This window comes from Bos indicus x Bos taurus, chromosome 16 (assembly GCF_003369695.1).
Source record: "Bos indicus x Bos taurus breed Angus x Brahman F1 hybrid chromosome 16, Bos_hybrid_MaternalHap_v2.0, whole genome shotgun sequence".
NCBI lineage: Eukaryota > Metazoa > Chordata > Mammalia > Artiodactyla > Bovidae > Bos > Bos indicus x Bos taurus.
Genome location: NC_040091.1, coordinates 58,763,641 through 58,781,051, shown reverse-complemented (window position 1 = coordinate 58,781,051; position 17,411 = coordinate 58,763,641). Strand labels below are relative to the sequence as shown.

The 17,411-nt window shown below is 39.3% G+C and overlaps 1 protein-coding gene across 3 annotated transcripts in view; it reads right to left on the bottom strand.

Annotated features, from left to right (window-relative positions):
• RASAL2 (RAS protein activator like 2) overlaps window positions 1-17,039 on the bottom strand; it is a 397,250-nt gene extending 380,211 nt beyond the window's left edge. For all 3 annotated transcript variants that reach the window (XM_027565430.1, XM_027565431.1, XM_027565432.1), the window contains exon 1: window positions 16,744-17,039. In XM_027565430.1, coding sequence (XP_027421231.1) covers window positions 16,744-16,945 — 202 coding nt within the window. In that variant the 5' untranslated portion in view covers window positions 16,946-17,039. The remainder of the gene's footprint in view (window positions 1-16,743) is intronic.
• Between the last annotated feature and the right edge of the window lie 372 nt (window positions 17,040-17,411).

Below are 17,411 nucleotides of genomic sequence, written 5' to 3'. Positions count from 1 at the left end.
GTTATTTAAATCTGCTGTATAACAAATATAACAAATTGTTTTTTTAAGATGCATGTATTTTTTTAAGACATATGATCAGAATGTAACATTTTAATTCACTTCACGTTGCCATATTGCCCATAGCTCAAAGAATCACAGATTTTGAAGAACTGCAATTCATTCATGCATGCGTGCTAAGTTACTTCAGTTGTATTTGACTCTTTGTGACCCCATCGACTGTAGCCCGCCAAGCTCCTCTGTCCATGGGATTCACCAAGCAAGAATAATAGAGTGGGTTGTCATGCCCCCCTCCAGGGGATCTTTCGGACCCAGAGATCGAACCAGCATCTCTTATGTCTCCTGCACTGGCAGGCAGGTTCTTTACCACTAGTGCTACCTAGGGAAAGTTAAATTCATAACTGGTTCACACAGCATGCTATGTTTAAATCATGCTTTAAGTTTCTGAGTCCTTGAAATACAAACCTTAGGATATTTTTAAATCACAAAGTATATGCACCATAAAGCCAGGTTCAAGAGGAACTGAGATGAACACAAATCAGGCCCAACAAGAGGCCAGTGTTCCTAGGTTTCTGAAAAAGAACACAGGAATTCTATAAATATCCTAAAATATCTCTTATATGGCCAAGCTCTGATCAATGTTTGGGTTGACTTGCCTCTATAAAAGTAGATTCTCTTTTCAGAATTTCTCATATCAAAAGGGAAAACCACTTGAAGTGTAAGTCCTAGAATAAATAAAGCTATGCCCCAGATGAATACAATTCATGGTTCTTATGACTGTGTGGTCTCTTAAATTTCAATATTCTTACTGGCTTCGTCAAGCATAAATAAAAGGCTGACAAAGACACGCTTTCAAAGAGAAAAAAAGTCCTATTTTTATACTTTGTATTACTGCTAAAACTACATAAATTTAGATTACCATTAGAATTTGTATAAACTTTTTTATATGTAGAAATATTCACACCACTCACCATAAACAGCTTTCTCATGTTGTCTACAGTTAATAAAACTTGGACAACTCTACAAAGATGTTCAATTATGACATCCAAAGCATACCCAGCACATCAAATGCCATTATTTTACAGTTACAGTGCTGTATAAAGCACATAGGTAAACTACAGGTTCAAGGTTCAAATTAACAAACATCACAGTGAGTGCTTTTTACAATAACAGTTTAAACTTTTTATCTATGAGAAACCAAATTATATAGTAGTGAAGAGAACAGACTCAAGAGTTAACTGCCTGAGTTCCAATCTCATACTAGCCACCCACTTGCTCCATAACCTTGGCCAAGTTCCTTTACATCTCTGTGTCTCTGATTCCTCACCTATAAAATCCGGATAATAACAGCATTTACTTCATAGGATAGCTACAAAGATTAAACAGACATAAAGAACCTAGAACTGTACCTGGCTCATGTAAGTATTCAAGAAGTTTTACATTATTGTTGTCATTATAATCATGATTATGACTAGCACTGTTATTAGAGTTAAGGTTACTGTATTGGATAATTAACACTTATTACTGATAATATGAAAACCAAGAATATGTCTAAGAATTAATATAAAAGAAAGATGTAAATAGACATTTTTCAAAAGAAGATATACAAACAGCCAAAAAGCATATGAAAAGATGTTCAACATCACTCATCATAAGGAAAATGAAAATCAAAACCATGATGAGGTATCACTTCACACTGACTAGGATGGCTTTAATAAAAGAGAATAGAAAATAACAAGAGTGGGTGCAAGGAGGTAAAAAAACTGCAACCTTATACATTGCTAGTAGGAATGTAAAAATGCACAAATGCTGTGGAAAAGTTGTAGTTTCTCAAAAGTACGTATAGACAATGAAGAGGGTTACATAACATTTGAATGTACCTAATATCACTGAATTGCATGTTTAAATAATTAAAATAAAATGTGGTATGTATATTGTACCACAATAAAAAAAAAAAATGATTGCAAAAGAACATATTGGTTACTCTCTCCAGCATCCTCACTTTTATTCCTTCCATTCACCCATGAACTCAAACCCGTTTTTACCTATGTGGTTCCAAAAGAGGCACAGAAGGTAGGATAAGACATATTGCTAAATTCTAAGAGTACTTCAGATCAGATCAGTCGCTCAGTCATGTCCAACTCCTTGCGACCCCATGAATCACAGCATGCCAGGCCTCCCTGTCCAGCACCAACTCCCGGAGTTCACTCAGACTCACGTCCATCGAGTCAGTGATGCCATCCAGCCATCTCATCCTCTGTCGTCCCCTTCTCCTCCTGCCCCCAATCCCTCCCAGCATCAGAGTCTTTTCCAATGAGTCAACTCTTCCCATGAGGTGGCCAAAGTACTGGAGTTTCAGCTTTAGCATCATTCCTTCCAAAGAAATCCCAGGGCTGATCTCCTTCAGAATGGACTGGTTGGATCTCCTTGCAGTCCAAGGGACGCTCAAGAGTCTTCTCCAACACCACAGTTCAAAAGCATCAATTCTTCGGCACTCAGCCTTCTTCACAGTCCAACTCTCACATCCATACATGACCACAGGAAAAACCACAGCCTTGACTAGACGAACCTTTGTTGGCAAAGTAATGTCTCTGTTTTTCAATATGCTATCTAGGTTGGTCATAATTTTCCTTCCAAGGAGTAAGCGTCTTTTAATTTCATGGCTGCAGTCACCATCTGCAGTGATTTTGGAGCCCCCCAAAACAAAATCTAACACTGTTTCCACTGTTTCCCCATCTATTTCCCATGAAGTGATGGGACCGGATGCCATGATCTTCGTTTTCTGAATGTTGAGCTTTAAGCCAACTTTTTCACTCTTCACTTTCACCTTCATCAAGAGGCTTTTGAGTTCCTCTTCACTTTTTGCCATAAGGGTGGTGTCATCTGCATATCTGAGGTTATTGATATTTCTCCTGGCAATCTTGATTCCAGCTTGTGTTTCTTCCAGCCCAGCGTTTCTCATGATGTACTCTGCATATAAGTTAAATCAACAGGGTAACAATATACAGCCTTGACGTACTCCTTTTCCTATTTGGAACCAGTCTGTTGTTCCATGTCCAGTTCTAACTGTTGCTTCCTGACCTGCATACAAATTTCTCAAGAGGCAGATCAGGTGGTCTGGTATTTCCATCTCTTTCAGAATTTTCCAGAGTTTATTGTGATCCACACAGTCAAAGGCTTTGGCATAGTCAACAAAGCAGAAATAGATGTTTTTCTGGACTCTCTTGCTTTTTCCATGATCCAGTGGATGTTGGCAATTTGATCTCTGGTTCCTCTGCCTTTTCTAAAACCAGCTTGAACATCAGGAAGTTCACAGTTCACATATTGCTGAAGCCTGGCTTGGAGAATTTTGAGCATTAGTTTACTAGCGTGTGAGATGACTGCAATTGTGCGGTAGGTTGAGCATTCTTTGGCATTTCCTTTCTTTGGGATTGGAATGAAAACTGACCTTTTCCAGTCCTCTGGCCACTGCTGAGTTTTCCAAATTTGCTGGCATATTGAGTGCAGCACTTTCACAGCATCATCTTTCAGGATTTGGAATAGCTCAACTGGAATTCTATCACCTCCACTAGCTTTGTTTGTAGTGATGCTTTCTAAGGCCCACTTGACTTCACATTCCAGGATGTCTGGCTCTAGGTCAGTGATTACACCATCGTGATTATCTGGGTCGTGAAGATCTTTTTTGTACAGTTCTTCTGTGTATTCTTGCCATCTCTTCTTAATATCTTCTGCTTCTGTTAGGTCCATACCATTTCTGTCCTTTATCGAGCCCATCTTTGTATGAAATGTTCCTTTGGTATCTCTGATTTTCTTGAAGAGATCCCTAGTCTTTCCCATTCTGTTGTTTCCCTCTATTTCTTTGCATTGATCGCTGAAGAAGGCTTTCTTATCTCTTCTTGCTATTCTTTGGAACTCTGCATTCAGATGTTTATATCTTTCCTTTTCTCCTTTGCTTTTCACTTCTCTTCTTTTCACAGCTATTTGTAAGCCCTCCCCAGAAAGTCATTTTGCTTTTTTGCATTTCTTTTCCATGGGGATGGTCTTGATCTCTGTCTCCTGTACTTAGGAAAGTCTAAAAATGCTACTTTAAACAGCTCATGACATAGTTTAACACAAATATATTAAACTGGAAGCAGCGACTTAGGAACTTGGATAATAGAAATAGGGTAATACCCGCAAAATGTACTAGATTGTAACTCACATTTCAGTCTTACTCACATTCTAATATAACTTCACCAAGAATCTTTACATCACTAACCTTACACGATTACTTCCCAATAAAATGGAGAAAAGAATGATGTTTCATAAATTTATTGAAAAAAAAATGCAGGGTATTTTGAGACTGTAGGGAAAAATCCAACATTGCAAAAACATATCATTTTATATAATATGCTCACAGGTAAATGGAATAACATTGCTGGTTGTATAAGCAAAACATTACTATTGCCAGTTAAGCTTCAGGTAAGGAAAGATTACTGGCATGAAAAAGTAATGCAACTATTTCTCAAGGTATGACAATCAAGGGGGGCTTCCCAGGTGGCACTAGTGGTAAAGAACCCGCCTGCCAATGCATAGGACTTAAGAGACACATGTTGGATCCCTGGGTCAGGAAGATCCCCTGGAGGACGGCATGGCAACCCACTCCAGTATTCTTGCCTGGAGAAAACCATGGACAGAGGAGCCTGATGGGCAACAATGAATGGGTTCTCAAAAGAGCTGGAGGCAACTGATGTGACTTACCACACAGGCATGACAATCAAGTTGTACACTAAAAATACCTAAAATGCAAATACCTAAAAATATCCTCAAACTGATTAAAGGTGAGCTTGAAAAAGAATGACTTCGGACTTTCTAACCTGAGCAAAACAGCAAGACTTATGGCTATATCAAATCCTCTAGAGCAGGGGTCCCCAACTTCCAGGATCTAAGGCCTGATGATCTGAGGTAGAGCTGATGCAATAATAATAGAAATAAAGTGCACAATATATGTAATGCCCTTGAAACATCCTGAAACCATCCCTTGCCGCCTCTATTTCAGGTCCATGGAAAAACTGTCTTTCACAAAACTGGCCCCTGGTGCAAAAAGATTGGGGGCCACTGCTCTACAGTATCTTTCTGTTTCAATAGGAATCACCACATATGATACTGTTCTTTATCACGTTATCAAATAAGATTCAGACATTAGCAAATAAAGCATTTCTATGAGGATGAATACTACTCTGAAGTCTTTATGAAGCCAGAAAATACTAAAAGTTCACTCATTTTTTAGATTTGAACCATGTTTTTGGTTAGTGCTGGGCATCTTTTTCAAGGTCTGTTCTTTGAATCAGGCTAACCACTATCCACTGGGCAAAACCGGTCCACTACAAAACAGAAATGTGCACTAGAAAGGCCTTGGGCTTTCTCACTCAGAGATATGCCTGAAATTTATAAACAAACAGAAAATTTAACAGTCAAACCTACAGAAAAATCAAGAGAAGAAAACACTTATATGTTATATCCTGCCCAAATTTAAATCAAACAAAATCTCCTACAAACTTCCACAATATTAACTGGATACAGGATTCTACATTTCATTCTTAAACCTCTCTATGTTACTATTAAAAGTTAAACTACTTTGTTCCTTTCTAAGTTTGCTCCTATTACATGCTAAACAAATAGCTAATGGATAAAAGACAATTTGGGTTTGATTTCAACTAAATAGCATTTTAGAAAAGGAGAAACGATGGAGGCAGTAAAAACATCAGTGGTTGCCATGAGCTCGGAGGTAGTGGGTAGGGAGAGATGAACAGAGCACATAGGATTTTTAAGGCAGAAAAAAAATCTGTATGCTTTGACTCCATATTCATGCTTCCCTCATTCACTGGGAAATATGCCATTAATCAAAAGGAGTACCATTGAGAAAAAACTCAGTTTTGAAGGTAAGTCATTAGAACTCTGAGCATATTTAATAGGTGCTAAATAACATGTAAGACACTACATGCACCTGTATGCTCAGTTGTGTCCAACTCTTTGCAACCCTATGCAGTGTAGCCCACCAGGCTCCTCTGTCCATGGGATTCTCCAGGCAAAAACACTGGAGTGCTTGCCACGTCCTTCTCCAGGGGATCTTCCCAACCCAGGGATCGAACCTGTGTCTCCTACATTGGCAGGCAGATTCTTTACCTCTGAGTCACCTGGGAATTTCACTACAGGAAATCTATGCAAATATACTTCAATATGTTGAATGTAGCAATACAGAAGTAGGACTTAAAATTATGAGCCATATTTTCATACATTTGTGGGAGGAACTGCTTTCCAGGAAGGTCACACAAATTTGGCACTAAGTTTCAGGCCTTTAAAAACATACTCTTCTAGGAATTCGGCCTAAGGAAATAGTCAGAAGTTCAAAGATTTGTAAACAAAGAGAATCAGTAGACTGTAAACAAAAAAATTTTGAAAAATGTTAATATTTAAAATAGGATAATGGTTAGATAAGTTATGTTAAATTAGTCATTGACAAATTATATTTTCAAATAAGCTTCAGTAATAAAGCAGTGTGACACTGGCATATGAATATACAGAGACCAATAGAACACAGTAGAAAATCTTGAAATAAACTAAATTGTATATGACAATCTAGTAAAGGATAAAGGAGACATCTTAAATCAGTGGAGGAAAACATGAATTATTCAATAAATGTTGCTAGGATAACTGAAAAACCATCTTTCTGAAAATGAAATTATATCCATATCTCATACCTTATACCAGGATGAATTCCAAATGGATCAAAGATTTAAATGTATTAAAAAAAAAAAAAAAAGAACTAGACAAACCATGGGAGAGTTGGAACTTCAGAATAGGAAAGGCCATTCTAACAGAAAACCAAAAAGCCATAAAAGACTGATATATTCAACTGTATAAGAATAATTTCCTCATAGAGGAAAAGAAAAACAAAACACAAATTAAAATACTGTCAACTCACAACAGACAAAGGGTTCTTAACATATTAAGAGTTCCTGCAAATCACTAAAGGATCCAACAACCCAAAAAAAAAGGGCAAAAGATATGTACAGTCACAAAAAAGGCTATATTTAAATGACTCTGTATGATACTCAATCACACTTAAGGTAAGATTTGAAAAATTAGAACTATGACTATTTTTTTAGATTGTCACATTAAAAAATACTTGATAATTCACTATGGAACATAGGCACTCTCATACATTGATATATTAGTAGCTTAGTAGCGTCTGACTCTTTGCAATCCCATGGACTGTAGCCGGCCAGGCTCCACTGTCCATGGAATTCTCCAGACAAAAATACTGGAGTGGGTTGCCATTTTCTTCTCCAGGGGATCTTTCCAACCCACGAACTGAACCTGGGTCTCCTGCATTTCAAGCAGATTCTTTACGGTCTGAGCCACCTGGGAAGCCCCATACTTTGGTGAGAAATATAAATAGGTACAACACCAAAAAAAAGCAATTTGAGACTATCTTTCAAAATTTTAGAAAACACATGTCTCTGACCTTGTCAATTCCATGAATTTTTGTTATAGATATACATAAGCAAAATGGTTTATTTTCAAGATTATTTATATACTATCACCTGTACCAGCAAAACTCAGGGTTAAATGATGATTCTTCAATGCATCAAGCAGTCATAAAAACAATATGGAACCACTTTATGAATGGACAGGAAAATATATCCAAGATACAGTGATAAGTATGTGTGAAGGGGAACTACAAGGGAGGAATAACACAAAGTGTAGATGAATTCCTATAATGGGTTATCATTTCTGTTTTTTAAAAAAAAAGGAGGAAAAAAGCATACACAGAGAAAAAACTATACTATCAATTCAGATACAAAACAATTAACAACAACCAGCTTCAGATCTCCCCCCAGAACACCAGACCAACTTCCTTTGGGGGCCTATTCCAGCCATTTCGTTAACCTCACACACACACACACACAAACACAAAACTTGTTTGACCGTGCAGCTTGTGGGACTTCCCAATCAGGGACTGAACCCACACCCTTGGGAGTGAAAGCAGAGTCCTAACCAGTGGACAGACAGGGAATTCTGGACCCTGAATTTTTTTTTTTTTTAACCTAGATTTCTTGGATCCTACACTTGGCAGAATTTTTTATCTATCTAGCTACTTCTAGGGGCTTCCAAGATACCACCAGTGGTAAAGAATATGCTTGCCAAAGCAGGAGAAGAAAGAAACATGGGTTTGATCCCTGGGTCAGGAAGATCCCCTGGAGGAGGATATGGCCACCCACTCCAGTATTCTTGCCTGGAAAATCCCATGGACAGAGGAGCCTGGTGGGCTACAGCCCACAGGGTCACAAAGAGTCGGACACAACGGAGCATATCTACATCTACACACATGAGACAGGTATGGAAGGATACACAAAAATTTCAAACATTTATTGATTGTGTGTGGGGCTGGGGGGACAATGATTGCTTGCCAGATGCCAAGTGAGGGGCGAGGAGGAGGGGTGAGAGGCCTCATGGTATATCCTTTTATACCTTTTGAATTTTGAAAGAAGGAAACATATTCAGTTCAGTTCAGTTCAGTTGCTCAGTCGTGTCCAATTCTTTGCGACCCCATGAATCGCAGCACGCCAGGCCTCCCTGTCCATCACCAACTCCCAGAGTTCACTCAGACTCACGTCCATTGAGTCAGTGATGCCATCCAGACATCTCATCCTCTGTTGTCCCCTTCTCCTCCTGCCCCCAATCCCTCCCAGCATCAAAATAGAAATATATTGGAAAATTTTCAAACATTGTGAAAGCCAAAAGGAAATACACTATTAGAAAAAAGTGTGATATACAATAGATGCAATATGATACCAAATATGCACAAATGAGTATATCCATATAGAAAAGACTGAAATAAAATACAATAAAATATTAAAATAAGAATTATCTCTAAGAGGTAGAATTACAGCTGATTTTAATTGTCTTCACCTTTTCCTATAATTCCAATTACTTACATTAAGCATGGATTACAATCATAATCAGGAAAATAGTATTAATTTTTTAATGATATGAATCAGAGAGATTAGAAATTAAAAGGGAAGATATAGTTACAGGTATTACCCAGGGTTCTAAGGATCATAAATGAAATATTCAAATTTCCTTAAAACATCCCTCCAATCACAGAATAAAGAATTTAGGAAGAGACCTAATCTGGCCTCTAGTCCACCTCTAAATCCACCACTAAGAGATTATTCTTAACCTCCTACTTGGTGGATGTTTTGACCATTTTTGTTTTCTGTTACCTAGGGAATGGTACTTCCAGCACTTCCCTTAAAGACTGTGAAACTAACAATCTGGTATTTCTCACTGACCTTCAGCTTTGAAAGGCCACCTCCCTAAGGGAAAGCAGTAAGATCTAGAAGCTAAAACAGGAGGCTGAGGAATCTGAGGTTAAGAGTTCTAATCCTGACAAACTGTGGAATTTGTCTCCAATTTGGGGAATAAGCTAAATTTCCTGAGCCAGTTCTCTTACTGAGGAAACTTAAAAAGATTATTTAGAAAAATATTTAGGACCACCAACTTTTTAACTTTTCACACTATTCTGAATTTTGTTTTTGTGCCTTATGGTAAAATTTTTCCTTTCTAAATTTTCACTCTCCCAAGGACTATCTGCAAGTATTAACAATCTCTTAGACCCAGCTATCTGGGTTTCCCTGATAGCTCAGTTGGTAAAGAATCCATCTGCAATGCAGGAGATCCCGGTTTGATCCCTAGGTTGGGAAGATCCACTGGAGAGGGATAGGCTACCCACTCCAGTATTCTTGGGCTTCCCTTGTGGTTCAGCTGGTAAAGAAGCCACCTGCAATGCAGGAGACCTGGGTTCGATCCCTGGGTTGGAAAGATCCCCTGGAGAAGGGAAAGGCTACCCATCCCAGTATTCTGGCCTGGAGAATTCCATGGACTACAGTCCATGGGGCCACAAAAGAGTCGGACACAACTTAACGACTAGACTAAACAACAATACCTGCAAAGGACACAAGGTGAACACAACTTGAGCCATGCTGAAGATAACTTATGGGGAAATGAGAATGCAATCAGTCTCTAAACTGGATCCTTAAGTGCAAAACAACCGCAGACAACTAATTAATGTAACTAAACACCGGGTGAAGGAAGGTAAAACTCAGACTCCTAACACCTGAACCCTGCTGGTAGCGGTAAGATGAGCACTACTATGGAACAGCACAGCAAGTGGTTTTTTTATGCTCTCAAGGGCTCCATTTTTCTTTTCTTCTCTCTCTTTTTTTTTCACTATATTCCCACTAACCCCATTGAGCTGGGCCTCAGGACGTCCTTTTTTCCCCTACTATTTACATATCGTGTACTTCTTGATGGCTTCCTTCCCACTAGAAAGCCAACCACATTAAACTTGTAAAGGGTTCTCTACCAACAGGTCTTGAGAAGCACTTGATAGCCTTTGGGAAGAAACACACATCAGAGAGCAGGTATCCCACTGCCAAGGCCGGGTGAAGCGGTTTCAGTAGGGCTCTCAGCACACTTTAAACTCCTCCTCCTGGTTAACAAGATGGAACACCTCTCTAGTTACTTAAAAGTGATTCCAACAGGGCAGGACAAGGGAGCAGACAGCTGAATTTTTTCTGGATTAACTCAGCCATTAGTTGAATGCTTTTTTGTGGTTCACCTACTTAAAAGGTGATCAAACCACTTTGTGCTACTGAAGAGGGCAACTGCTAAGAACAATTACATAAACCCTCTGCTTTAATTTACCTCATGCTTCTTTCTAATGAAACAAAGTGTTAGAAACCACTGCCTTGCCACCACTTCCTCAGTAATCTCAGTAAAGCCTACTTTGCCATGTGAATCCCTTTTCTTTTCCTTAGCAAATCAGAAAAAAATTATTCCATTCAACATAACAGGACACAACTGTACATCATCTTTTAAGGGGCATGTACTGAATCATATTACCTGAACAATATTATATTAATATATCATTTTAATATGTAATATATTAATATATCTGAAAATATTATCTAAAAAAGACAAAGGCAATCTTTATTTATTTGTTAAATATTAAATATTTGTTTAATTTAAAAATTAAACATTTGTTTAAATTATTCTCAGATAAACAGGGCATTCTAGAATTTCATTTTATTTACTCCAGAGAATGTATACAGATCCTCAATTCCATACCAGCAATTCCTAAATCCAAAAAGCTGTGAACACTTCTTTTATAACTTCTCTAGCAGTAAACTGACCTATAATGACATCATATTATGTATAGTCTTATACCATACTTGGTGTGAATACTCATTTATTTAATGGCTAAGAACTACTAACCTGACTGATTCTTGTTAAGTTTCTCCACATACCCCAGGGGGTTTATGTCACTGTATATATACCTTATTTTCTAAAATCAAAAGTTTTGAATTCTGAAACACTAGCTCAAATGGTTTTGGAAAAGAGATTGTGGATGTACAGTTTCTATTCTGTAAAAATATTTTTGTTCTTTGAAAATGAAATAGCAAAAACGGATAACCATCAAGGACCAACTGTATAGCACATGGAACCCCGCTCAATGTCATGTGGCAGCCTGGATGGGAGGGGAGTTTGGGGGGAGAATGGATACATGTACATGTAAGGCGGAGTCCCTTCGCTGTTCACCTGAAACTGTCACAACATTGTTAATTGGCTATATCACGACACAAAATAAAAAGTTTAAAAAAAAGAAAGAAAGAAAATGAAATAGCAATAAACCAACATGACAGACGGTAGAAAAATACTAAGATATTGTAAAGGAAATGATCCACCATCTGTGACATTCGTAGAACACAGAAGTTAAATGACTACACAAATTTTCTCTCAAAGGCAAAAGGGGGGTCTGTTTGAAATCAACATAATTTAAAATAAACATTATATATCTAGGCCTTCTTGAAAGTTTTAACTTCAGTGGAGAACTGTCTACTACTACTGTGCATACAATCTATTGGAGATCACAGGAAATTTAGGTGTCAACAAAGTCAGTGTGCCATCCGTGATGTGCCATGATTCCTACAGATTCCTAAAACATTAATACTGATTTGTAAAAGCTCAATTAATAGCATTTGAGGAAATTAAAACACTTAAAGTAACATGAATATGTTTGGGGATATACTGAGTACATATTTACTGATTTTCTTCTGGCAATCAATTAGCTAAAGCACGTAAAACTTTTAGTCTTGGTTGAGCAACTTCATTTATCTACATGTTAATACACAGTAGGAGTCATGGGGTGCATATTTAAGATGTGTAAGAATGAGTGATTTGCTAAGAATATTCAAAGTGAAGTATGCTAAGATCATGCTGTGTAAGGCCAGTTGAGTCAGTCACAACTAATTCATACTGCACTAAAATAAAACAACTTCTTGGACTTGTTACTGATTGCAACATTTTAAGTAAATATAGAAACATTCTCTAAAAATGCAATAATATATACTTTCTAAATTAAAACACCATCCTTTAATTGGTGGAGCATAAACAATATTATTTACTACAACCAGGTAGGACTTCTGTCCCTACCAACTCATATCCAGTTCTTGAGACACTCTTACCAAATTTTCATTGCCATATTTCTAGCACTGTATGATATTTGATACAGCATGATTAATTCCCTTTTTTTCTGCTTGCTGAAACTGTACCAGTCGTTAGAAACTTTCCAAGAGGACTCTACCTGTCATTAATAAACAATGAGCCATATATTAGCTTAATGGTATACAATAATGCTGTTATTTATTAACTGAATATTTTAGATAAGTCCTTCCCATACTATTAAAACAATATGGTTTCTTGGTGATCACTTCATCATGATAATTGTATTTCCCTTCTAGTTATTAAAGAGCACTGCTGTGCATACACTTGCAGACCTGTTGTACTGATGGGTGCAGAGCTCCAATGCCGCCACAGCTAGAGACCGGTATCTTAAATTTCCCCCAAATAGTGTCCTTCACTCATCATCCACTCATGGTAAAGTAGTTAATTTTAACATCCTCATTGTTTACCAGAAAGCACAGACAGTGAGGCTGGCTTCGCCGCTCCCGTTTCCTTTTGCTGGGCTGCTGAGCTTTTTCAGCCAATTGACTTCGCTTTGAGGCTATAAATATCTGAAAAATGTTCTGCATTTGATGCTCTTGGATTCTGCATCCATATTTAGCTGTTTGTGGCATGCCTTTGTTTAAGCTACTCTACCACCCATACAGTCAGTCAGGTTGAGATCTGGATGGTCAAAGGACAGATGGATCAACATTCAACAGACACTGACTTACCACGGGGGAGGCATCAATCTGCTAGACACTGTGACAATGAAGGGAGTGGCAAGACAGGAATACAAAGATCAACAAGACAGACAGACTCTCTGGTGTCAAAAATTTTATAGTCTTGACGGGCATGGGCACAACTTACAATAGCAGTAGTAGAAGACAAATGAAACATTTTACAGCTAAAAGAAAATGAAGAATAGCATGATTTTCTCTTAGTCCTGTCTCAAAGATGTGCATTTGTTTGTGTTCTAAATATAGATCCATGTATTATAAAGCTCTGAACATATTCCAAAAAAGTTTCCACTCATGACAACACACAAAACTCTGGATGTAAGTATTATCTACCAAAGAGCCAGACCTATCAGTAGCAAACTCAAAACGGTGTCCAGTCTTCAAATTTTGTGAGGCAAACTAATAAAATATTGTTTTTAAAAGTTTGTGTAAATAAATAAATAAAAGTTTCTGTTAAGATATCTGAGGGGAAGGGGGTAGTTCTGTTTCTGTTTGCATACTGATTTCAAACATAAGTATACTGCAGAGGATGTGAGCCATAACCAGAAGCCAACAGCACTTAATACAGCTCTTTACTTTAAACCCTATCTTTAAAGCCCACATGGCTATTTTAGGTCAGGTCTCAAAACTGAATGAGCTGGATCTGAGACCCCCATCTCCACCTTCCTATCTTGTGAAAACATTCCAAACAAATATACATTTGCCCTCAACATTCCTTCTTTCAAAACTCGGTTCATTGACCTTTTGATAAAAGTGCTCCCCAGAAACCCGACAGTCATGATTTAAGTGCATTAAAGGCTTGCTTGATGCCTGGCCTCAAGTCAGGCTGGAAGCGGGAGACCAAGTTGTAGGTAAAATAATAGGGCAGGCCATAGAATCAGAGAACTTTAAAGCTAAAATATACCATAGATACCAATTACTCCAGACTCCACATTTTATGTAGAAACCTAAGCACACGGACTTAAAATTACTTGCCCAAAGTTAGACAACAATTTGTGGCAAAGCCAGAATGAAAACCCAGGTTCACAATCCCCAGCTGCATACTCTACACTAGTTTCTGGATTTCTTTAAAAAGCATTTGAATACATTCATCAAAGTCTCTTCCAGTTGTGTAAAATAACCTTGATGTTCCAAAACAATCAGCATTTTGAACACACAAAACAAACAAATAAGAAAATCAAAACAAACTTTTCGGAATTGATTTTCTACATTCTATTATTTTTGCATCAAAGCTTTTCTAAGAGCTGTACAATAGGCAACTTAAAAACTACCCAAGGATATAGAAAAGTCAAGAGTCATTAAGATAGTTTTAGAATATTTACATCAAACTAAAGACAATAAAGTAGTATCCTCTAAGAGCCGCCTTAGAGGAAGGAAAGTAGCAGTACTAAATAGCAAATAAAAACTATTTCTGGTTAATTGATAGGGAAGACAAAAAAGCTACAATGCAGTAGAAAGTCTGCAAATTAACTCTGAAATGCACATTATATATGTGTTTGTGAGAAAGAATATACATGTATATGTTTAAGAGGGCTTCCCTGGTGGCTCAGATGGTAAAGAATCCGCCTGCAATGCGGGAGACCTGGGTTCGATTCCTGAGTTAGGAAGATCCCCTGAAGGAGGGCAGGGCAACACACTTAGTATTCATGTGATTGCAAAGAGTCGGACACAACTGAGCAAATAAGCACACCACATATATTTAAGAAACAATATAGACATACACACACATATATACATACACACACACACAAACCTAGGCCTAGGAATGGACTACAAAAACAAGCACATTCATTTTATGGGTTACATTCAAAGTATGTAGCTAACACTAGGTCTAGAAAACCCAGACAGAACTACTGAATTGTCATATATACATATTTTTGCAGTAACAAGGCTAACTTCATACAAAAAAACAATATGCAAAAGAAGTACATAAGAAAAGATAGGACAGAATAGGAAAAAGCTATAAGTTCCAATATACTTTAATTCAAGTTCAACTGCAGATTTTCACCAACCTTTGTTATAAACCATCGGCTAAGTAGGACTAGCAGGTGAACGAAAAATCAGGCACTAAAGTTTTTCATTTGCTGAGACTGAACTGGATGACCTTGCATCATCTCCCACTTCTTTGCTTTAATTCTTTCAGTTAACTAAAATAACATCAAGAAACATTTACAAACAGCCAGCAAAATACAAAGTGCTGCATACATAAATCCTTTAAAAAAAGGCTACAAAAACTGCTGGAGTTTTAGAACTGCAAGGACCATTAAGAGATTATTTAATCCAATCCACTCATTTTACAGATGAGGAATCAGAGGTCAAAAAAGTGATCTGATCTGCTCCAAATCACATAGACACTTAGCAGCAGAACTGGGACAAAAATTCGTATCTCTGGACTCCTAGTTCTATGATCTCTCTGATAGTGATAGACAAAGTCTTGAAATCAACTAAACTATCCAGGAAGACAACTTCAAAGTCACCGTCACTCCTGAGTAGTAAACACATAACCTGCTCAGGATGGAAAAAAAAAGCCAAAAACACATAAAGTAATTGATCACTATAAGCTTAGATGCACGTGACTGCAGGATAACACCTTAAACTTGTGTTGATTTCAGGTGCTTCAAGTTTGCCATCTTATACTCAGCAACATGACTAATGTCTTTTATATCCCTGTGAGCTAAGTGATAAACACCTTGACGTTTCAGTGATTTGGAAAGCCACAGCTCAGTCCTGAATGCCAGGCTATAAATCTTTGGGCTACAGGTTTTCAAAATCAGCATGGCTTAAACGCTGCCACAAGGCTTGCCCTTATAGAATCTCATCATTCAGTTTTAATTAAAGAGGTGGTTACTAGGAATGCAGAAAGGGAAAGTTTTAGTGTGTTCATCACTTTTTAACTTGCTGAGTAGCAATCCAGTCACTTTACAAAGAGCACCAGAAACAATAGTGCAATCTGAAACAATCCACACCCCTTGGACTAAGTGCTTGCCTTTGGAGAGTGAGGTTCAGAAAGAGGTTATAGAAAAGTAAGACTATTCCCCTTCCCAAATAAATACTTTTGATTTTTACTTTATTATCTTAACCTCCACTAAGCTTTTTCATAATATCTTGGTTTGCAGTCTTCCCTTGCTCAAGACTGATTGATTTCCTGGTGTCTTTTCTTGAAGGTCGGCTGACCCCCTCCCTTGAAGTAACTACCTGAAAATTAAGGCTTTATATCCCAACTCCACCTTAAACTTACTGCAGGTACCTGAAAAGGTCCAAAGACCATACTGAGTCACATCTCTCTCAAGTACAAGTCTGCAGAAACTTGTCAGAAACGCACCCCCAGAACAAAAAGGGATGTGGGAAACGGACCCAGGATGGATGGGGACTGAGAACGGATGGGACTGAGACTTGGGGAATGCATTTCTGCCTGAGCAAAGAAACATCAGCCTCTAAGACGGCCTTAGGTCCTTACCGTACACGCGGACCCAGCTCTGTTGCTGGCACACGGACTCCAGAAGAATCCGATCCAACATGCCACCGGCCATGGCCCCACTGACCGGGACAACCGCGTCCAGCTCCTCCGGGGGGAGCGGCGAGTCGGACTCCAATCCCGGGAACATCTCTGGCCAGGACAGCGCCTCCGCGGCTCCTCCGGACGACAGGGAGAGCTCCATGGTGCCCCGGAGGGACAAGGCGGCGGCGGCGGGGCGGGCGCGCAGCTCCGCGCCCTGCCTGCGGAAAGGGGAGGCGGAGAGCGCAGTAGCGGGGGCACGGACCCGAGCGGCAGCCGGCGCGGACGCGGCTCACCTCCTTCCCCGCCGCCCACTGCCCGCGGCTCGGGCTCTGCAGCCCACCTGCAGCCGGCGGGCGGGACCCAGGCCGGGAGGCGGATCCAGCGTGGCCCCGGGCGGGGGGTGGGTCCGGGCTCAGGTGTGGGTCCCTCCCGGGAGGGACGTAGAAAGACCCGGGAGAGGCGGCTCGCCCGCCGGCCCCCTCGGAGCCGCCTTTCTGTGCCCCCGCCGGCGTCTCCCGCGGGCCGATCGGACCGGGGCTGGGGATGGAGCGGGGCCGGGCAGGGCTGGGCTGGGGGCGTCGCCGCCAGGGGCCGCCCCCTTTGACCGGCTCCCGCCGCCGCCGCCG